Consider the following 22,957-nt stretch of genomic DNA (forward strand, 5'->3'; position numbering starts at 1 on the left):
CAGCGGTATGCCTGCCTCTGCCTCCCTGAGTGCTGAGATCACAAGTGTGCACCACGTTGCCTGGCACATTATTCTCAATTTTAAGTAAAGACTTACTTAGAAATTTTACTTGGGAAAACACAGTTAGTTTGGGTTATCTTTTTAGTTCCTTGGGACTGAAGAACAATTAAATTTAGGAGGCCATCAACCACATTTCCTTAATAGAGCTTTACATTTGAGTCAGTCCTTTGCGCCCAGAAAGCTAAAGCAGCACTCAATGGAGCTGATATATATGCTGGATGCTGCACACTAAAAATTGAATATGCAAGGGTAAGTATTTCTTTTCAACACTCTACCAAAGAAATATTTATACTTTGGGTACTCAATTTAAATTTACTTGTCTTCACTTTCAACAGCCAACTCGTCTAAATGTTATCAGGAATGACAATGACAGTTGGGACTACACTAAACCTTATTTGGGAAGACGAGGTAGGTATTTTACACGTTTTAGAATGTACTGGGATCTGCTGAGAAAATTTTACAAGCAGTTACATTCTTTTTTTCTGATGAGCTAGTTAATTAAAATGAAAATCTTGTTGCTGAATGCTTCTGTTGCCAAAGTCCGTGTGATGCTGGAAATTAACCTTGGACATTAGTGCCCCCTACTGGTATCTGCTGAGCTTATTTATATTTAGTTCAACAAGGAGCCCTCACATACAGGCACGCCCGCAGTTCAAGGACTTGCATTTCTCCAAGCAGCTCTCTCTCTTTGGAGGAGAGGAAACTGACTCAGAATATTCCTTACAAACTGCAAACTTGCACACTGCTTCTCTATGGAAAGGACTTTTCCCCCAAGCTGGACGAGGCATTAAGAAGGCTAGAGGACTCCGGCAGGCTGACTCTACACCTCATCATGCACAACATCGGCATCAGCAAAAGCCCTCTGAAAAACTCAGACTCGCAATTCACCTTGACTGCATACTACATGCACCATCACCCCAAGTTTTAAAGGACGACATTTAACTACTTCAGACTTGCATGGGATGAACACCATGATAGACTGTGCCCATTTATTCAAGTTGTATGTATACCGATCTGATTTCCCTAAGGTTTCAGTTGTAGATTTTTCGTTTATGAAAATTAGGCTTTTTGCAATGTTGTAAAGTTCACTGCCCATTGATGTAACTGTTTCAGCTTAGATTTAAATTGTTAATTGGCGTTTAACCAGGGGCCAGTTTATCTACAGGCCTTGGGAATTGAAAATGCTCAACCAATCCACACAAACATTAAAGATATGTGGATTAGAAAGGTGTGCATGTGGCTGGGGATAAACAGGTCAGTGGCAGAGCATGTGCTTAGCGTGCGTATGCCCTGTGTTTGATCCTCAGCACAAAAAAAGCGCACATTCATTGCATTTAAGTTTACTTTGGTTTTGTTTTTTCCTAATTATGAACACTGAACAAAGATTCTAACAAAATGAAAAGGTGCATTATGTGTAAAAGATGTTTTTCTGTGTGGTTTGATTTTTGTAAAGTGGCTGTTTATAAGTTGTCACATTTTGTAACAATTTAAGGTTTTTACTCATGTTAATTTGTGTAACCAGAAAATTTGACATACCAAATACAGATGAAAGTAAAGTCCTTTTCAAGGTAGAATATATTTAAACTTGATACATCTGAAAATTAAGAGTATTTCATTTGAAATTCATTTTCACCAATAGCCTATAAATGCTAAATTTCATACGTATAGATTTTACTGATAATTGTTCAAGTAACTGTGGTAATTCTGGAATATACAAATTAAAATGTCAATCTTGTAAAAACAAGGGGGCTTCAGTATTGGCTACATCTCAACTACAATATTGTTTGAGCAGCATGTCAGAAAAGCTCAAGATGCATGTGTGACAAGCTAGCTAGGAAACCTTTATGTCACCCAAGGTATCTGAGCAGTGGGTACTCTGTGGTGCATATACTTCAGCCAAAAGAAAGTAAAGCACAATGTGGTCCTTCTTGTCCGGATACTTAGGACTTTAGATCAGCTTCTTTAGTTCTCAGTTTCCAGGAAATCAATTAATTGTATGAATGGAATTGTAAATAGGTTTGTTTTGTAAAATGTAGCTTTGTTAGACCCCCAATTTTTTGATACAGAAATTTGCTTGGTCTGTATGGTGCAGTTGAATCCAATACTGGAAACTAAATCCTTAGGAACTCAAACAACAGGACAAATGGTTGATGAGAAATCTCTCACTTCTGTCCACTTACAGTTATTGAAAACTTAAAATTTCAATATAAACTTTGGTTTTTACTCATTTGAAATAGTTTTGGCTGCACTTGTGTTAACATTTATAGGTATCCTTTTTTTAGCAGGGTGGGGTGGGGTGGGGTGGTCATGCTTTCAAGGCAGGGTTTCTCTGTATATCCCTGACTGCCTTGGACCTCACTCTGTAGACCAGGGTGGCCTCCAACTACAGGCCCTGCATTCTGAGTGCTGGAATTAAGGTGTTTGCACTATCACACCCAGCAAAACCTTTATACATTTTAACGTTATTTGTGTATTCTTCTAAAAGGTCTGAGCTTTATACAAAGCCAGCTTAATTTTTTTCTTGTAATTCTAATTAGATAATCTACTTAGAAATGTGTACGGTAGCTGTTTAAATAATAAAACATAATTAAAGGAAGTAAAATAATTTATGCTTTTACGGAAAAATACTCTTGTTTTTCTGTTTTTTTTTTTTTTGTTGTTGTTTTCTGTTTTTTTTTTTTTTTTTTTTTTTTAACGACAGGTAGCTTTCTGGCTAGACTTATAGCTTATAAACATTTCTGTAGGGATCTAAGCTTGACTAAAGTTGACAGGTCATTAAAATTACTTACCTGCTTTGCTCAAAGACCTTCATGGGGAGCCAGATCTGATGGTATGAGCCTATAATCCCAGCACTTGGAAGTAGAAGCAAAGAATCGGTTTGAAGTCAACCTGAGACCCTGTCTCAAAAACAGAACAATAAATAAAAGGAAGACAAAAAGATCTTCATATATCTTGACTATAAAACAAATCCTTATTAAAATACAATTTTATTTTTTTAAATGTGATTACATTTTATTACAGAGAATCCTTAGCGTAAGCAGTTAAATTCATGAAAACATGGTTTTTATAAGAGATAAGAACTTGATTTTAAGTGTTTGGTATCTGCTTAAGCAGACAGTAACTGAGGGATCAGCAGATTGGATTAATTTAAGAGGATTGAGACAAATACTGGGAAATGCTGCAAACCATGTAAGAAAAAAATTTTTTCAGCCCGGAGAAGCAGTGATTGAGATGAGGTCACATTAACTGCTCAAGCATTTGCAAGAATGTTTAAGTCCTAAGTTAAGATTTTAAACACATTAGAATGTGGAAGAACAGTTTCTATTCTGTATAAAAAGTAATTTTCTTTAAATTTATGTTATCTATAAATATAAAGGAAGATAGTGAATGCCTTATTGCTGGTATTGGTTAAACATTAGCCAAAAAGGATGCTTAAAAGATTTTTGTTTTGTTTTTATTGAATAAAAGTTGAACTAGATGCCCCTCTTGAATTCCTTTCAGTGGTATTATAAGTTGGTTAAAATAGGTAATTGGAAATAGACTTTTCTAGACTGATGTGAAAGTTAAAGCATTTCTCATCTTCCATAATCCTCGCTTGTTTAGGTGACTAAGGATGTTTTGTGCACTGTAATTCAATAAGCAAACTTCTAAAAGTATTATATGATTTGAAATTTGCCAATCTACACTAGAAGTTCAATTTGGAAATCTGGAAGTAATTAAAAAAAAAATCTCTCAAATAAGATTTGAGGAAATTGGCATGGCGTTTTTGAAAATACAGCTAGAATAAACATTTTAGAGTATTGTAGTACTCTCATCCAATAATGTAGCCCCCTTGGTTAGGGTTACCTTGGCATATTTAAACTCTGGAGGTTGCTCATACTTCTGCTTGATGTTATGGTCAATAGAAAACGACCTATCTATGGTACAACATAAGCCAGTGATGTGCAAAATTTCAGCTCTCAAGTCAGTAGGTGTTTGTAAATATGTGTATGTACATATAAAATACTCTGTGCTTACTGATTGTGAAACCATGTAATACAGGTTGTGGTTGGCTTATGCTGAAACTTCTTGAAAGAAGCCCACTTTGAAAATGTGTTGCTGTTGAAGCTAATAGTATGATTCAGGTACTGTCTTTCAAAGTACTGCACTTACAAGCTTGTTTTAAAGACATGTATTGGTAAAAACTTCTGTACCGTGTCCAGCTCTAGCCGTGTGTGCATTCATTCCTGCAAAGCATCTAATCTTTTAAACTTGAAAGTGTGATTGTATTTGGTGTTTATCAAGAACATAATTTCCAGTGGAATTTGTTAGTTAGAATTGTTTGTTTTCTTAAACTTTTGGTGTTTGTATTTAAATTGGTTATGAATGGATGTTTAAAATTAACCAGGAGTCATATTTCTTTTATGAAGTATATGGATGTTTTGTATGGGTATTTCCCATGTGAAAACTTTGTTACATACTTGGATCAAAATTGTTAAAACCATGTTTCTACTTTTGTGTCAGATAGAGGAAAGGGTCGCCAGAGACAAGCCATTTTGGGAGATCATCCTTCTTCGTTTAGACATGATGGCTATGGTAAGTTTGTCAAGGCAGAAGGAAGGTAGTACAGATCAGCCACTGGGATAGCTGCATTTCTGATGAAGAATGCCCTTTTTCTTGTCTGTGTATTTTTCCTGAGCTCCTAACGAACTGCCTGTTAGGATGAAATGAACTGTTGTGGTTCCTTTCCAAGAAGTTGTTCAAAGCTTTTGTTTTCTTAGCATAGAGATACATTAAATAACCCATAAAATAAATTGAGAGCTATTGTTTGGGGGACTGAACACGTTTGTTTGTTTGTTTATGCTGTTCTTTGGTTTGGTTTTGATTTGTAAGGGACCCTGACGTAGAGGACCAGAAAGGGGCATTATTGATAAGTAGGTTTATTTTTATTCAGCAATTGAAAGAAGCATGGTTTTATTTATATTAGAGATGCTTAGTTTTATAGTTGGTATCTTGGCTTCCGTTAAATTTGTTTATGGTCTTTTTGTTGTTGCTGCTGCTGTTGTTGGTTTTTTGAGACAGGATTTCTCTCTGTAGCTTGGCTGTCCTGGACTGCTTTTGTAGACCAGGCTGGCCTCAAACTCAGAGATCCGCCTGCCTCTGCCTCCGAGAATGCTGGGATTACAGGCGTGCACCACCATGTAGGGATCTTAAATTTGTATTTAATTCCACTTTTGAAACCTCTCACACTTTGCTAGGTTGGAAATTTTCATATTATGAAATCCAGAGGAATAATTTTCTTTGAGAAAAAGCTAGGCTTCAGATTATTCTTGAATGTAGAAGTTGAGAGTTATCATTAAGCAGTGTTAAGTGAGTATACAGTGTTTTAAAATATTTCTAAATTTTTAGAGGGTAATTAACTTTACCTAGTCTGTGCTTCAAAGTGGGAAAAGTTCTGTTTATTTTTTAAGTGGAAGAAAGTTGAACTTTATGACAAATCTAAACACTACATAAGACATATAAAGTCTGTTGTTCTAAGTGTTTACAAAGTATTTCCACATTTAATGACCATTCTTCTAGTTTTAGCTTACTGGTTATGTATTTTTTAAAATTAAAATTTATTTTATTTTTTATGTGATGAGTGTTTAGCTTGTATGTATATCTATGCATAATGTATAAGCCTAGTGCCCGAGGAGGCCAGAAGAGTGGGTTGGATCTCCTGGAACTGGAGTCAGACAGTTGTAATGTAGTGCTGAAAATTAAACCCATCCTCTGGGTTAACCACTGATCCACATCTTTCCACTGTCGTCTTCTTTTAGTTGAAAAATTCATTTCTTACATCTGATAAAATTTTTAGTATTCTGTATGGCAGGAAAGTTAAAACATTTTTCTTATTAAAACAGTAAGTGCCATCTTTATATATATATTTATATATATATATATATATATATTTTTATTTTTTTTTTTTTTTTTTTTTGTGGGCATGCCAGTGTGTATTGTGTCAGAGGATTTGGTTCTTTTCCACCATCTAGGACCCAGGAATTGAATTCAGGTTGTTAAACTTGGAAACATGTGCCTTTTACCCACAGAGCTATCTTGCTGGCTTGGCATGATTTTTCTTGGTTTCTGCAACGTAGGAGTGTATGTATAGTTTTGTTTCTGCAGTAAAGAAACACTGAGTAGGAACCTATTATACTATACATTACAGAAGGCTCTCATTATTTATGGTGTTTTTGTGTTAATAATAGTCACACGAAGGCTAAAACCTGGTTAAATATTTGCTAAAGGAACTAGAAAATTTCAAAAGAATCAATAGGAAACAAGGACCTCTCCTGTAGTAGTAGTTGAAAGGATTTCCTTTGCATAGGTTTTGAGGAATAGTGCTCTGTTATCAGATATATTTTACTGAAGGAATTAGGTAGACAAATAAGCTATATATCGTATTACAACTTTTTACTTTAAAAAGGCCTGTTGTGCAGTTCTTTGATACTTGATTTTATTATGTGTGTGAGTAAAATTTTAAATGCAGATTATGTAAAGTGAAGTGCACAATTTGGAATGATAGGTGCTAAGTAGGGATCATTGAGATGGTGGAGGTTGCTTTCAGAATAGTTGTCTTGGATTGTGCGGGAACATCTATTTTCAGCTATGTCATTAAGATACTGAATTTTTGGGGGTAGTGCATGCCTTTAATCCTAGCACCTGGGAGGCAGAGGTGGATCTCTGTGAGTTCGAGGCCAGCCTGATCTAAAAGTGAGTCCAGGACAGCCAAGGCTACACAGAGAAACCCTGTCTTGAAAAACCAAAACCAAAATTGAATTTGGAGAGTAATTTGTTCTGCTTCCCAAGAGAAGAAAGCAAATGGCCTTAAGAGGACGGACTGTAAATTAAAAAAAAAAAAAAAAGAAAAGAAGAAGAAGAGGTGTAAGATGAGGAAGCAGGAAGATCTGAGTGTGTCCTTGGGACACTGATATATATTATAAATATGCAGGTCACACCTGCACACCTAGAGCAGCCGCTGGCAGAACAGCTTTATTTGCAGTTAGTGCTTACATCATGGATGTTCCTAGGTGAGGGTCTAAAATACAGAGGAAATGGGAAAAGTTAATTATGAGTCAGGTGCATACTTTTAACTAGATTAAATTTATTCATTGCTTTGTCATAGAATAAGTTGTATACTGTCACGGTTTTTAGTTTTTGTTTAAAAGACATGGTCTCACTATATGTCTCTGGCTGGCCTGGAACTTGAAGTGGCTTTGAACTAACCATACTTGAACAGCGAGCTGCAAGCAGTTGCATGTTGATGGCTGGCATTTTTGGATATAGTTCCTAGTTCAACATTTTGAAAGATAGAAAATGACTCAAAATGTTAGTAATGCCATTTATATAACATTTTCCCATTTGATGAACTGCTTTAAATATGTGGAACATTACGGTTTTTTGTTTTGCTTTTGTGTTTTGGGCTTTTTGAGACAGGATTTCTCTGTGTAGCCTTGGCTGTCCTGGAGTCTCTTTGTAGACCAGGCTGGCATCGAACTCAGTGATCCACCTGCCTCTGCCTCCCGAGTGCTAGGATTAAAGGCGTGTGCCACCACCGCCCGGCTGAAACATTAGTTTTTTAAAGCATCAATACTTTCATGCACTATTTAGGCCTGATAGCTATACACAATCATTTAAATAATATAGATAATTCAATTCTGGTGACTAATAGTCATAGTTAAAATCATCACAGCATTTATTCTCTTGTACTGGTAGTGGCTGTTACTTGTATTTCATCAACATTTATGGATTTTGTCCAACTCAAGCTCAGTAGGAGTTTCTATTGCATTTCTGCTGCAGGTTTGTGTGTTTGTTTTAACTGCCCACGGGGAAAAGGGATAGTTATTTTAGTGAATATTGTTGTGGCATAAGCCAATGCTTGTGGCAGGGAGGCAGTATAATAAGAATAATGACAAAGTCCTTGAGTTCTATCAAAAAAAGTGATAAAACAGTTTCTTAAAACAAGGAAATGGCTTGAGATTTGGGGTTTATTGCACCTCAGGTGGATGTTTGTGTACATTCTAGATACACTTCTGAAGCCACTCCCTCGGGAGCTCCCTAGATGGTTAGAGTTCATGTTTTTATTTTATTTATTCATTTATTACACGGGAGGAGTTTGTTTTGAGACAGGGTTTCTCTGTGTAGCCTTGGCTGTCCTGGACTTGCTTTGTAGACCAGGCTGGCCTCGAACTCACAGAGATCCACCTGCCTCTGCCTTCCAAGTACTGGGATTAAAGGCGTGCGCCACCACCGCCCAGCTACAGGAAGAATTTTTTTATATGTATATGTGTGTGTGCTTGTATGGGTTTATGTACCTCACATGTGCGGGTACCTGAGGAGGCCAGAAGGTATCAGACCCCCTGGAACTGAAGTCATAGCCAGTTGTGCAGTGCCTGACATGGGTACTAGAAACCGACAACCCAGGCTCCCTGAAAGAGCAGTGAGCTCTCTTGACTGTTGACCTCTCTTCAGCCCCTGGGTTTATGTTTACACTGTAGGCCTCCATCTTAGTTGCTGTTTCTAGGTTAGTTGCTGTTTCTAGGTTCTTCTTAATTGCTGTTAATATAGTCTCTGCCTACTTTTAGTGCCCCACTTTCTGCACAATTGTTCCATTCTATTACATACTCAAGAAAAAGCATGAAAATAAAGTCGTAGATACAAAAACTATAAGGTTTACAACTCTTAAATTTAGCAAGTTGATTCTGAAATGAAGGTTCCCAGAGATGTAGTGGAGAGATTTTTCCATTAGAATTTTAAATATTTTCTGTTGGGTTCTCTGTTGGTTTGTTGTTTTGTTTGTTCATGTGTATTTAAAAATGTGTTTACCTTTGTGTATATCTAAAAGGGTGTTGGATTCCTTGGAACTGGAATTACAGACAGTTGTGCGCTGTCATGTGGCTGTTTTTTTTTTTTTTTTAAAAGAGGATTCAGTGCTCCCAACCGCTGAGCCATTTCTCTAGCCCCCCTCACCCCCCCTTTAAAAAAAAAAAAAAGGTGGCTTTTAGGAAATTGAATTACCCATATTATTTAGACTGTTGCATATAGCTATCAGGTCTGAATAGTAGATGGGAATCTCTGAGATGGCTCAGAGGGTAAAGGCACGTTCCCACATGGTAGAATGAGAACAGATTCCTGTAAGTTGGCCTCTCCGCCTCTACCATGGCGCACACATCACAGACACCACCAACTGTAGTATTAATGTGGAGGATGATAGAGACCTGTGTATAGATGAAGTGCTAACTAATGAATTCTAGCTTTTATTTTTTTTGAAAGTACATTATAGTACAATTTTATAAACATTCTACTACAAGTGTGTAAACATTGTAGAGACAACTTTTTGTAGAGCTGAAAATGTTTTTTTCTTTTGTGGGAGCTTGTTTGAAGCAGGCCTCACTTTATAACTGAGAGATCCATTTGGCTCTGCCTCCTTAGTGTTAGTCTTATTAGCATGCACCAACACACTGGATTGAAAATATTTTTTCTTCTATTTATGTAAAAGTAATTTCTTCCATTTCATTATATCTTATTCCTCTAAGAGATTGGTTATAATTTATTAGTATCTATCTGGTGGGTCTTTTATTCCTTTTTCCTTTCTTTTAAGAAGGATTACTTATTTATTTTACATATGAGCACTCTATCTGCATGTATGCCTGCATGCCCGAAGAGGGCATCGGATCACTTTATAGATGGATGTGACCCACCAGGAATTGAACTCAGGACCTCTGGAAGAGTAGACAGTGTGCTTAATCACTGAGCCATCTCTCCAGCTCCTTAAGAAGAATCTTATAATGTAGGCTGATCTTCAGTTCTGGATCCTCTTGTCTTACCTAAATACTGGATTATATGTGTGTGATACCATGTTTGGCTGAATTATAGCATCATACATACATACATACATACATACATACATACATACTTACATATCTCAAAATTTTACACTGGCTCCCTTAATCCTGTAGCCTCGTCATAAACCTTTTGAAAATATAAATTTAGAGCATTGTATACATAGGTATAGCCACTGTATTTTCTGCCATATAAGATGATCCCTAACTTTAACAACTTTTCCAGTTAAAATATAGTTTGCAGCCTGAGTCTGCTGCACAGAGTATGCATTGGAAGACAGGTAGTCTTATATGGCGAATATATGCCAAACTCTACATTTTTTCCCGTTTTATAAAAAGTATTTATTGCGGAGGATGATGGACACAGTACAGTGTACAACTGAAATCCAATATCATACATTCTAGGGAAAGCAGGATTTCCTAGGGAAGCTGATTTGCTACCTGTATTTATATTTTAAGTGTTCATATTTTGAGGGTTTTTGGTTGGTGTTTTTGTTTGTTTTGATGTACATGAAACTAATTTTGAGGATTTGTGGGGGTGAGGTTACAACTTAATGGCAGTGTGCTTGTTTAGATTACACGTGTCCTGGGCTTTTATATGGTAAAGTGCACCTACTAATGTTTGTAAATGGAAAATGGAAATATGTACATGTTTTACTTATTTATTTTTTTGGTCGTCTTTACAGGATCTCATGGTCCATTATTGCCTTTACCAAGTCGTTATAGAATGGGCTCTAGAGATACACCTGAACTTGTTGCTTATCCATTACCACAAGCTTCTTCCTCTTACATGCATGGAGGAAGTCCCTCTGGTTCCGTTGTGATGGTTAGTGGATTACATCAGCTCAAAATGAATTGTTCAAGAGTCTTCAACCTGTTCTGCTTGTATGGAAATATTGAAAAGGTAAATTTTATTTTGTTAGTTTATTTAGGTGGATTATCTAGTAGTAATTCAGAAACTGCTACACATACTTTTAGCAGGAGCATCTATATTCTTTCAGTAATGACTCATAAGCTTTAAAAAATGTGTGAACTATAGAAATGATCATTTGTTTGCTGGTAAGTGATCTGTATAGATGGTTAGTAATAAAAATTGTTTTAAATTACCAGTATAAAGAGCAAGGTCCAAAGCAGCAGTTTAATCCTCTACTAGTGTTCTAAAGGCAGAATGCTTGTATAGACTAGTGTTTTTAGCACTGGTTTTTCTATTTTGTGGTGTTATAAATGTGATACATTTAATAAAAATCATACTCTAAATTTAAAAATTGCCATACCAGCAATATGAATAATACTCGTTTTGTAATCCTAAGAAGCAGCAACAGCCTAGACTTTTCAGTTACATGGTCACATGAGCAAGAAGCTGATACTGATACGCTGCAGTTCACTATGTCAGCCAGGTTGGGTAGACCAGGTATATTTAAGTTTATTTTCAACCTACGATGTTCTTACCTTTTTTTTTTTTTTTTTTTTTTTTTTTTAAATTGTATTTTATTTTTTAGTTTTTTGAGACAGGGTTTCTCTGTAGACTTGGCTGTCCTGTACTAGCTTTGTGGATCAGGCTGGCCTGGAACTCAGCAATCCGCCTGCCTCTGCCTCCTGAGTGCTGAGATTAAAGGCATGCGCCACCACACCCAGCTGGAAGGTTTTACTTTAATAGTCAAAGAAAGCTGCCTATAGTTTTGATGGCTACAAACAGATTTTAGCATTTAACATGTTCAAACTATAGAATTTGAAAGAGCAGTTATACTCATGGAGATAGGTATTTGTAAATGTGTCTCAGAGCTTGACTTGCTTAGGAGGGGAGCGGCTTTTCATACACTTGCTTTCTAAATGCCAGGTAATAAATATCATTTTTATTTATATATTTTATATTTTTATTTTTGTTTTATGTGTATGAGTGTTTTGTGTGCATGTATGTCTGTGCATTACATGTGTGCCTGGTGTCCATGGACATCAGAAGATGGTGTTGGATCTCCTGAAACTGGAGTTAGGAATGGCATGAGACACCGTGTGGGTGCTAGAACTAAATCCAAGTATTCTTAGAAGCAACAAGTACTCTTAACTGCCTAGCCAACCTCAATAATCTCATAAGGAACACTTTGAAAGAATGTTTTAATACTTTAATATTATTTTTCTCTAATATAAGTGATTTTAATGTTCCTTTTCCAAGTGATAAGAAAGTATAAACATGTGAGTCACTGCTGTGGGAGCATGGCTTAAAAACTTGGTATTCCTAGTTCTTGGCTCATTAATTCTAAAGCCTTGATAAATAGCTCTTGAGAGTCCTAAAACAAGTTACCTTCATTATTTCATCATACGAAAAAGAGGAAGAAAAGAAAAAATATACTTTGTATTTGGTCTAAGGGTAGGTAGACAACAATTTCAGGAAGATTGATCTATGTCTTTTGTGTTAAGAATTGTCTCATTTAGTTTTTGGTATGTTATTTGACTGATTTTACTGTTTCATTTCACATTACCTCATACTTTTTGAACTCTATTGTATTTTATGTGTGTGGGTGTTTTGCCTATGTGTGTATATGCACCACTTGCGTTCCCGGTACCCAAGGAGGCCAGAAGAGGGCTTTAATCTTCTGGAACTGGAGTTACAGAAAATTGTATGCTACCATATGGGTACTGGGAATTAAACCTGGATCCTCTAGAAGAGCAGCCAGTGAGTGAGTGCTTTTAACTGCTGAACCCTCTTTTCCGCTTCCATGTTTTTAATAATGTTAAACAATGGATTGTGATTTATAAAACTCAAACCATCATAATCCTTTAAGTTTAAAGGATTTGTATTTAAACTTTTCCAGTGATTTAATTTTTTAGAGATTTATGTGTATAACTGTTGGCTGATATGTGTATGTTGCGGCATGTGTGTGCTTGGTGCCTATGGAGTTCACAAGATGGCATTTGATCCCCAGAACTGCAGTTCTGGATGGTTGTGAGCCACTATGTCGAAGCTAGGAATCAGACCTGGGTCTTCTGTAAGAGCAACATGTACGCTTAACCACTGATCCAACTCTCTGTCCCCTTTTCAATGTGTGTGTGTGTGTGTGTGTGTGTGTGTGTGTGTGTTTGCGGGGGGGGTCAATGGGATTTACAAGTATAAGGACCACATTAATTTATACCTAAATATTATTACTGAATTAAATCAAGGGATAAAGTGTTGCCCACAGCCAAACAACTGCTTGCAAGTAAAGTGGAAGTTTCTGGTACTACCAAGTTTTTTTCAAGTACAGGTATGATACGGAGTGGTGCTAGTCACTCTATATCATACCTGTACTTGACAAAAACTTTAAAGGGTATCCCTTTAAAACTGGAAACAGTGGAGATAAACAGATAGTGATTACATATGTTCTCTGTGTTCCCATGAGGTAACAGGTAAGAAGTGTTCAAATTGTCGTGCTGTTTGGTTTAGTAGTTTCAAGTGCCCAATATTGCACTTCCTACTACCACTCTATTTTTAGGCCATTTTGTATTTATTTATTGCTTTGATATTTCTGCATTGTTTACCACAATATAAAGGCAAAGGTTGTTATTATTATGTTTACCATCCAGTCAGTAGTGCCTAGCACAGTGCTTATCAAAACATACTAGATAATCACATATTTGTTGAATACTGATGAAATAGGCTGAGTAGCTAGGGACTCTGTCGTTATCTTCATTTTATAGTGACAGTCTGGCATAGAGGAATTAGGTAGGTTACCTCTAGATCACACAGATGAAGCCTTGGGGTAACCTGGGCTCTATGTTCTGTAGACAATTACAGTCTCCCCTTCCAACTTCACTCAGTTTAGGAAGAGCTAAGTCTATCTCATAAATGACAGAATAAGGTTAAGATTCTAAGAAATGATTTTTGGGGGGATTTTTGTGTTTGCAGGTAAAATTTATGAAGACCATTCCTGGCACAGCACTCGTAGAAATGGGTGACGAGTATGCTGTGGAAAGAGCTGTCACACACCTTAATAATGTCAAACTGTTTGGGAAAAGACTTAATGTTTGGTAATTACTTGTCTTAAGTTAAAAATGTTAATGTTTTGAAATTCTTGTTAACTTTAGAGAATTTTGTAGTTACAGTGTATAGCTGAATGGAACAACATTAGCATTGTTACTGAAAAGTTTTAGGGTTATGTAATTGTTCTATTTTTCTGGTTGGTTTTTGTTTTGTTTTAGTTTAAAAAGTAAGAAAAGATAGCTGGGAGGTGGTGGTGCCTTTAATCTTAGCACTTGGGAGACAGAGGTAGGGAGATCTCTTTGAGTTCTAGGACATCCAGGGCTACACAGAGAAACCCTGTTTTAAAAAACAAAGCAACAAAATTTTTGTTTATAAATGTATATATATGAGTGCAAGTGCCCAAAGAGTCCAGGAGAGGGCATCATATCCCCGGGAGCATAAAATAGAGCCAGTCAGCCTTGGTGCTGGGAACTGAGCTTAGGTCCTCTGCAATGGCAGTAAGCACTCTTAGCAACTGAACCATCTATTCTAGATCCCCTGGTTTCTGGTTTTGTTATCACAAAACAATGTTAAAACAGATAAGTTCTTAACATGAGATGATATCTTCTAAGTGATACCAAAAGTATAAGAATGATTGATTAGCTAGGCCAGGTGGTATGTGCATGTAATCCAGCACTTGGGAGGCAGAGGCTGGCAAAGTGCTGTGAGTTCCAGGCTACCCTGGTCTACAAAGCAAGTCCAGGACAGCTGGGGCTATACAGAGAAACCTTGTCTTGAAAAACAAAACAAAACAAACAATAAAACAAAAAAGAATGGTGGATTATTCAACCAACCATAGTTGAGGAAAGTTTATGAGAAAAAATTATACAGAATGTAAACATACTATTTCTTTAATAATACACTAACAGCATATTTACCATTTATACTGTTAGTTATCAGGAGTTTATAGAGGTAATTTGCATTATAAGGAAGGCAATAAAATCAGAGTGGCATATACCTTGATCCCAGCACTTGGGAAGTGGAGGAAGGAGGGTCAGAAATCCCCAGCCATCCTCTCTTACATACTGAGCTCCAGGCCAGCCTGTCTCAAAAAATGCAGAAGGTTGTGCATAGTCATGTGTAAATACTATCGCACTTGATAGAGAAACTTGTGTATCTTCTTTTTCTTGTTTGTTTTCCTTGACAGAGGATAGGGCTGGGGTTCCTGGACCAATCCCCTTGGATGCCACTGGCTACCTGTATTGCGTTTAAATAACTATATACACCTTCTTTTGTTGATTTATGGAAGTATTTGTGACTACTTGCTGATTTTTGTCTAATAAGATATATTGTATTTTTCTTTTCTAATCTTCAGTGTATCTAAACAACATTCAGTTGTTCCAAGTCAAATATTTGAGCTGGAGGATGGTACAAGTAGCTACAAAGATTTTGCCATGAGCAAAAATAATCGCTTTACAAGTGCTGGCCAAGCATCTAAAAATATAATCCAGCCACCCTCATGTGTGCTGCATTATTATAATGTTCCACTGTGTGTCACAGAAGAGACCTTCACAAAGGTAGGCACTGAAGAAAAGTCTGTATACAATGTTGCTCTTTGTGTTTTAAGTTTATGTACTGTTTCATAGTTCATTTTAAAGTTTTTCTAAAATCCTGGTTTTTTATTTTTAGTTTGGTTTGTGTGTGTGGAGGCTAAGAAGTTAGTGGTATTGGATATTTTTCTCTATTGATCTCCACCTTGTTTATATTAGTTAAATTTGCTTTTAAAATGTTAACATTTCATAGGTGGTGGTGCATGTTTTTAATCCCAACACTTGGGAGGCAGAAGCAGGTAGATCTCTTTTGAGTTTGAGGCTAGCCTGGTATACAAAGCAAGTTCCAAGACAGCCAAGTCTACACAGAGAAATCCTGTCTCAAAAATTAAAATAAATAAGTGAACAAATAAAATATGACCATTTTATCAATTGTGTGTCATCTTTGGGCAACGGCTATGCTCTTTATATTCAATTTTAGCATGCACAATGCCAAAATGAGCATTACATGCACGCTCCTCTCTCCCTCTGTCTCTCTCAAAATGTCTTTTTTTAATGGTTTTTCGATACATGGTTTCTCTGTATAGCCTTGGCTGTGCTAGACTCACTTGTAAATCAGGCTGGCCTCAAACTCACAGCCATCTGCCTGCTTCTGCCTCCTGAATGCTGGGATTACAGGTGTGCACCACCATGCCCGGCTTAAAAACAGTCTTACTGGACCTAGAGCTTTCCATTTGGCTAGACTGCTTAACTAGAACTTTCTAGGATCTTGTCTGCCTCCCAGCAGCCTTTATGTTTCGTTGGTCTTTTGTTGCCTTACAGATCAATCATTTGGGGACTTGGAAACAAGTACCTAAAATAGCTCAGTTGAAAGAAAGTATATTGAAGAAGTTAATTTAGCTACACTCTGAAAGCTGAAAGTCAGGATTGATAATGAGTTTAAGGCTGTTTTGGGTTACATTGCAGGAGCTTGGCTTAAAAAATAAATAAAATAAAAAACAACAGAAAGCTTATAAATCTCACCAACAATAAAATTTTGTATTCCCCTACTGCTATAACCTTTTCTGTTTTTGTTTTGTTTTGTTTACAGACAGGGTTTCTCTGTAGTCTTGGCTGTCCTGGACTTGCTTTGTAGACCAGGCTGGCCTTGAACTCACAGAGATCCACCTGCCTCTGCTTCTGAGTGATGGAATTACAGGCGTGTGTCACCACACCCGGCCTGCTGCAACTCTTAAAACTGTAGGAGAACGTCAGGAATAGAAGACTTTCTGGAACTGGACTTCTTTTCTTCAGTATTTAGATAACTTTTCATAAAGTCTGAGGAAATGTGTATTATAACTTAACTTTTTAAAAAGTCTGTTGTTTTATTGTATACGAAATTATTTACATAGTTTTGAATTTTACTAGTTTTTTTCTCATAGAATGTGATGTTAACCTGAACATACATTAATTCATGTTGTACTAAAAGCGTAAATAAAGCTAGATTTTTCAAAAAATAATTTTATTTAGCTATATTTTTGATAAAGTTTTATCTTTCCTTGGCAGTTGTGTAATGACCATGAAGTTCTTCCATTCATCAAATATAAAGTGTTTGATGCGAAAGGTAAGTGAACATCTCTTGAAAAGTTTTTGAGTTTTGCAGCAAGATTTCTGACAAGTAACAATTGTGTTTGTGTTTGTTTTGTTTTAGCTTCTGCTAAAACTCTATCTGGGCTGTTGGAGTGGAAATGCAAAACTGATGCGGTGGAAGCACTCACTGCACTCAATCACTACCAGATACGCGTCCCAAGTAAGAGATTCAGTAGGCCTTGCCTTCAGAGATACTGCCATATATGCGGGACGTGGGTCTGAGAGGAGAAGGAAGGAGGTGCTCAGGAAGAAAGTAATGGGCTTTTTCAGAGAATCAACACTGTTGACTGACAACAGTCACAAAAATTCAGTGAGGTTTGAAGATATTTATCTCCAAAGGGCTGATTAGGAACCTAAGTGAAACTACAGGGCCAGGTGTGGTGGTGCACGCCTTTAATCCCAGCACTCAGGGAGGCAGAGGCAAGTGGATCGCTGTGAGTTCGAGGCTAACCTGTTCTACATAGTGAGTCTAGGACAGCCAAAGCTACACAGAGAAACCCTGTCTCAAAAAACCAAAAATAAATAAATAAATAAATAAATGAATGAATGAGTGAATGAATGAAACAAACTACAGGGAGGTTCTTGAGGGCGTTAGTGAAGATTACAGCACAAATCTTTAGGATGTGAAGTTGTTTTCACTGTAATTAAAGTTTAAATAGTCTTGTTTGAGATTGCCAGTATGTGATTGCAGAAGTAATGAGACCCTTCCCAAAGTTATATACATTTCAGCCTTCAGCATGGTTTATTGCTGTCATAGCATAGGTATGTGAAAGAAATTTTTTTTTAAAGATTAATTTATTATGTGCACAGTGTTTGTTTGCATGAATGCCTGCACACCAGAAGAGGGCACCAGATTGCATTATAGATGGTTGTGAGCCACCATGTGGTTGTTGGGAGTTGAATTCAGGACCTCTGGAAGAGCAGCTAGTACTCTTAACCTCTGAGTTGGCTCTCCAGCCCCATGTGAAAGGAATTATCTCTTGTTAGTAACCTTCCCAGCAAATACTGATTGTGCTGGAATTCTTGTTTCTCAGCTGGCTGGCTTCAATGAAACTCTGGAATGAGGGACTCAGCACAGGTTTTTAGTGTTTCTCTGGTTGGTCTGGAACTCATCTGCACCCAGCTATGAGGAGCTCTTTTCCCTTCCATCAAAGGCTTGAGCTAATAGCTGGCATTATTAATATGTATAGGTTACTTTCCTTAGTACAGGACATTGATATAGAAGGTTGTTGTGGTTACATAACTACCTGATACATTAAAATGCCCATTGCCCAGCATTTTTACAACATTGAGTCACATACCTTCAGCTTTTGCCAGTATGATAGCTGAAAAATAATATTCCATTGTTTTAGTTTGTCTCCAAAAGGTAAATGGCCTTTTTTTCATATACAATAAACAGGTGCTATAAACAGATGAGACTTTTATAACTTACTTTAATCCTGGATCTAAAGGGTATTTAAATTTCATCTTTTAAAAGTACTAGCTAGACGTGGTGCACTTGTAGATTTAGCATTCAGTAGGAGACCAGCCTAGGCTATATGAGACACTGTTTAAAAAAAAAAAAGGATATAAAAAGTATATGGGGAAAATGAATGTTATTGAGTGTGATGATGAGGAGGAGGGGAAGGCTGGAGAGATGGCTCAAAGGTCAAGAGCACCAAAGGTCCTGTGTTCAATTTCCTGCAGCCACATGGTGGCTCACAACCATCTATAATGAGATCTGGTGCCCTCTTCTGGCCTTCAGGCACACATACAGGCAGAGTACTGTATAAATAATAAAGGTTTTTTTGTTTTGTTTTGTTTTTTTAAAAGGGGGAAAACACTACAGGATTAGTGGTATTTGCCCGTAGTTTTAGATACTCAGGACACTGGGTGGGAATGCCATTTGAGCTGATGAGTTCCAGTACCAGCCTGGGCAACATAAACAGCAAGACCCTCATTCCAATAAAAAGGAGGGACACACACAGCTGGTTGCAGTGGCTCAGGCCTGTAATCCCAGCACTCTGGGAGGCAAAGGCAGGTGGATGGATCTCTGTGAGTTTGAGGGCAAAGTGAGTCCAGAACAGCTGGGACTATACAGAGAAACCTTTTTTGGAAAAACCAAACGACAACAACAACAAAAAGTAGGGGCAAGGGAGAACCACACAATTTTTAAAAATCATAGCCAGGCGTGGTGGCACATGCCTTTAATGCCAGCACTCAGGAGGCAGAGGCAGGCGGATCGCTGTGAGTTCGAGGCCAACCTGGTCGGCAAAGTGAGTCCAGGACAGCCAAGGCTACACAGAGAGACCCTGTCTCGAAAAAAAAAACAAAAAAAAAAACAAATTTTAAAAATCACATGAAGATTTTATGTGTGGAAACATGCTTTAAATATAGCACCCAAAATGTCTGTGGAGGGCCAGGCAGAATATAATATTGCCAAATGTTGAAAATTATAGAAGGATATTGGTAAGTTTCTGGGATTTCATTAATCTGTAAATTGTATGTTTGAAAATTACCTAAAATATTAAGAGAAATACCTCCTTGAAATACACAGAAGTAATTTTAAATTTAATAGAAAGTTTTAAGCTTTAAAGTTACTATCAAGATACTGTACCGTTGGTAATATGCTCTATGAAAGTCAACTCTGATATGACAGCTGTTTAATCCTGATAGTATTGATCTTTAATGGTGAATTAATTTGCTTGAAAAGTTAAGTATGTTCTTAATGCTTAGAGCAGTAGGAATGTAGTAGCAGACTGTTATATGGAGCTCACTGTCTCTTAAGTAGAGGCAGTTAATCTTTACCTTACATAATTTCTTTCCTGGGACTGGAGAGATTACTTTTGTGATTAAGAGCACTGACTGCTCCTTTTAGTGTCCATAGTTGCTCCCTGTAACTGCAAAGCAGGCAGTCTGGCACCCTCTAATAGCATCTGGGGGTACCAGGCATGCAAATGGTATAACTACAGACAAAACACTCACAAACATAAACAGATATTTAAAAGTTGTCCTTTGTATTCTTGTTTCCAATGGTATACAGTGGTAGAATAATTTGCTAATTCAAAGTAATTTTGAAATTTTGATGGATTATTAACTTTAGTTTTTTCAATTTTTACAGATGGCTCCAACCCCTATACATTGAAGCTTTGCTTTTCTACATCATCCCATTTATGAGAAGAGCATGTTAGGATTTATGTTCATCGTTATTACAGTTTTAAAGCTATACTTCATCAAAAATAATCTAAAATGGTTGATTTAATGTTGCCTTGCTTATTATAAGATCCTGTTCTGTAATAAACATATTTTGCCTCAAGTAAATTTGTTGTTAACTTAAATATTTGTTTTCAACTTAACTTAGAGTACCATAATGTGGACCGTCTACAGCTTCATTGTAGATTATGCAAATGTATGATTTCTAACATTATTACAAGTTTTGTTCCATGGTAAAAAACTATATTTGCATTCTTAATGCTAATTATCTGCAAATGTTTTTGCATTGTGTATGAGATTAATGCAGGTGAACGTATTGCATTTTAATACAGAATTCCTACAATAGATGACTTGAGTCTGTTACAGTTACTCATATTAAAAATAATTTGTATTATTTTAGTCAAATTTGAGAATGACATTGCACATGTTGAATTTCAAGAACTACAGATTTAGCTGGTTTTGATTTCTAAAAGGCTTAGTAGACACGAACACACTTGTATGGTATGCACTCAAATGCAAACTGGTGTGTTTCTTTTAAAAGTCATTATCCATTTGTATTGACATGCTTTTGTTCCTAGTTCCAGTTTGGAGGTTTTATAAAGTTATAATAATAAGTTAATGTGTTCATCTTCATTATTTTGCATGTGACATAATCTTAAAAGTACATGTAGTATTTGACACTGATATTTTACTACTATAGAAGTTTAACAGTTCCTCTTCTATATAATCTGGGTTCCACGAATGGGTTGCAGAGAACTTGTCAGCCCTTCCCAAATTGTGTGCAGAATTTGGGATATTTGCATTTTTATTTCTTAATATTTGATCCATCATAATATATGTATTTTTCTATATGGTGTAAGATTTAAGAACTGATTTTATTTTTGATCAAAACAGCTATTTGTCTCAACACCATTTATTAAACATTCTCCCTCTGGATTTGTTTCTTTCTCTTTTTAAGTAATCTTATACTAAGGTTTATGAAGCTCACACCTTTTTAATAATTAGAAAATGGAGGGCTGGAGAGATGGCTGAGCATTTAAGAGCACTGTCTGTTTTTCCAGAGGTCCTGAGTTCAATTCTCAGCAACAACTTGGTGGCTTAAAACCATCTATACTGGGGTCTGGTGCCCTCTTTTTGCACACAAGTGTACATGCAGATAGAGCAATCATATATAAAATAAAAATAGATAAATAAAAATATATTAAGAAAATAATTAGAAAATGGATGTTGCCATCTTATTTTTATCTTAAAGGAGACTGTGTTTCATATTAGTAGACTCTGGGTGGCCCATAATTAGCAACAGTTTGGTGACTTTTAGATAATTAAGATTTTTCAAGTTTCATTTAGGTCTTTTTTAATTCTAACAAAAATCCTGGGTTATTTTAGAATTGAGTCAAAGCTTAAAATTGAAAAATCTATTGATTTTTTTTTTTTTTAATTGCTTTATTGTTTTACATGTATGGCTACTTTGCCTGCATGTGTATATGTGCATCACATATGTGATTGGTGCCCACAGAGGCCAGAAAGGGGCGTTAGATTTTCTGGAATTGGGGGTACAGTTTTGAGCTGCCATGTGGTTTCTGGGAATTGAACTTGGATCCTCTGGAAAAGCAGCCAGTGTTTTTGTTTTTGAAGACAGGGTTTCTCTGTGTAGCCTTGTCTGTTCTGGACTTGGCTCTGTAGACCAAGCCAGCCTTGAACTCACTGCCTGCCTCTGCCTCCCAAATACTGGGATTAAAGGTGTGCACCATCATGTCTGTCTTGCAGCCAGTGTTCTTAACTACTCAACCACTTTTCCATCTCAAACTTTTTTTAATATATAGAGTGTATATGGGTGGGTGTGTATAGCTGAGTGTATGGTGTGCACATGTGTGCACAGTGCCCACAGTCCCCATGAGAGCACTGAATCACTTGGAACTGGAATTAATAGGCAGCTATGGGCCATCCAGTGGGAAGTGTAGGATACTAGGTCGTATATTTTCATCATCAGTTTAATACCCAACCCAAGTCACTTTCTTCCCTTGAAAACTAATGTTTTCAATGGCGTGTGTGTGCGTACACACGTAAGATTTCAGGAAATAAACATGTAGCTAAAGGCAGTTTAATTTTGATTCACATGAAGTGGTATTGAATGGTCTCTTGTCTTTATGATTTCTTCCCACCCAGGTGGCAAGTGGATTTGGGGGCCAGAGTGTGAACTGGAATTTTTGATAAATGCTCAGCTGTATAAAGCCATGCATTTCTCTTGTCATTAATGTTGCTTGAGCATCCTTGCCCTGCTTAAAATGTCAAAGGCAGCACAGGCCTATATTCCAGCTGTGGCCAGGGCCTGACTCTGGCTGGGCTGGTGGTGGGAATCAGAGTCATTAGATCTTTGATCATCTCTATTTCTCCACTCCTCAAGTCATGTGTTTTGAGAAAAATCTAAGTTGAAGATTGGTTGTCAATAAAATCTCAGACATTGGTCATATAGTGGTAAGTGGGAGTCCAGGGCAAGAGGGATCATTAAAACATCGAGTTCGAAACAAAAACATTGACACCAGTAGATAAGAGACAGAGCTGAGGAGACTTAAAGTATGATCGACTATCTGGAATACAGTAATCTAAACCAAAATTAAACTTTGGTCATGTGTACCATTCTTGTGTTGGCAGAGTGGACAGGACATACAATGGTGTTTTGAGTCTGGAGATTCTCTGTAGCCCTGGCTGTTCTAGAACTCATTGTGTAAACC

The 22,957-nt window shown here is 36.8% G+C and overlaps 1 protein-coding gene across 1 annotated transcript in view; it reads left to right on the top strand.

Moving 5' to 3' along the window:
* Positions 1-21,496, top strand: part of Hnrnpll (heterogeneous nuclear ribonucleoprotein L like) — a 35,298-nt gene extending 13,802 nt beyond the window's left edge. Inside the window, exons 5-13 of the mRNA XM_051165241.1 lie at positions 213-309; positions 396-468; positions 4,564-4,635; positions 10,607-10,824; positions 13,801-13,922; positions 15,230-15,431; positions 16,950-17,007; positions 17,095-17,193; positions 20,134-21,496. Of these exons, the coding sequence (XP_051021198.1) occupies positions 213-309; positions 396-468; positions 4,564-4,635; positions 10,607-10,824; positions 13,801-13,922; positions 15,230-15,431; positions 16,950-17,007; positions 17,095-17,193; positions 20,134-20,189 (997 nt within the window). The 3' untranslated portion in view covers positions 20,190-21,496. The remainder of the gene's footprint in view (positions 1-212; positions 310-395; positions 469-4,563; positions 4,636-10,606; positions 10,825-13,800; positions 13,923-15,229; positions 15,432-16,949; positions 17,008-17,094; positions 17,194-20,133) is intronic.
* The last annotated feature ends 1,461 nt before the right edge of the window (positions 21,497-22,957 follow it).

The sequence above is a fragment of the Acomys russatus genome, chromosome 1 (genome assembly GCF_903995435.1).
Source record: "Acomys russatus chromosome 1, mAcoRus1.1, whole genome shotgun sequence".
Taxonomy (NCBI): Eukaryota; Metazoa; Chordata; class Mammalia; order Rodentia; family Muridae; genus Acomys; species Acomys russatus.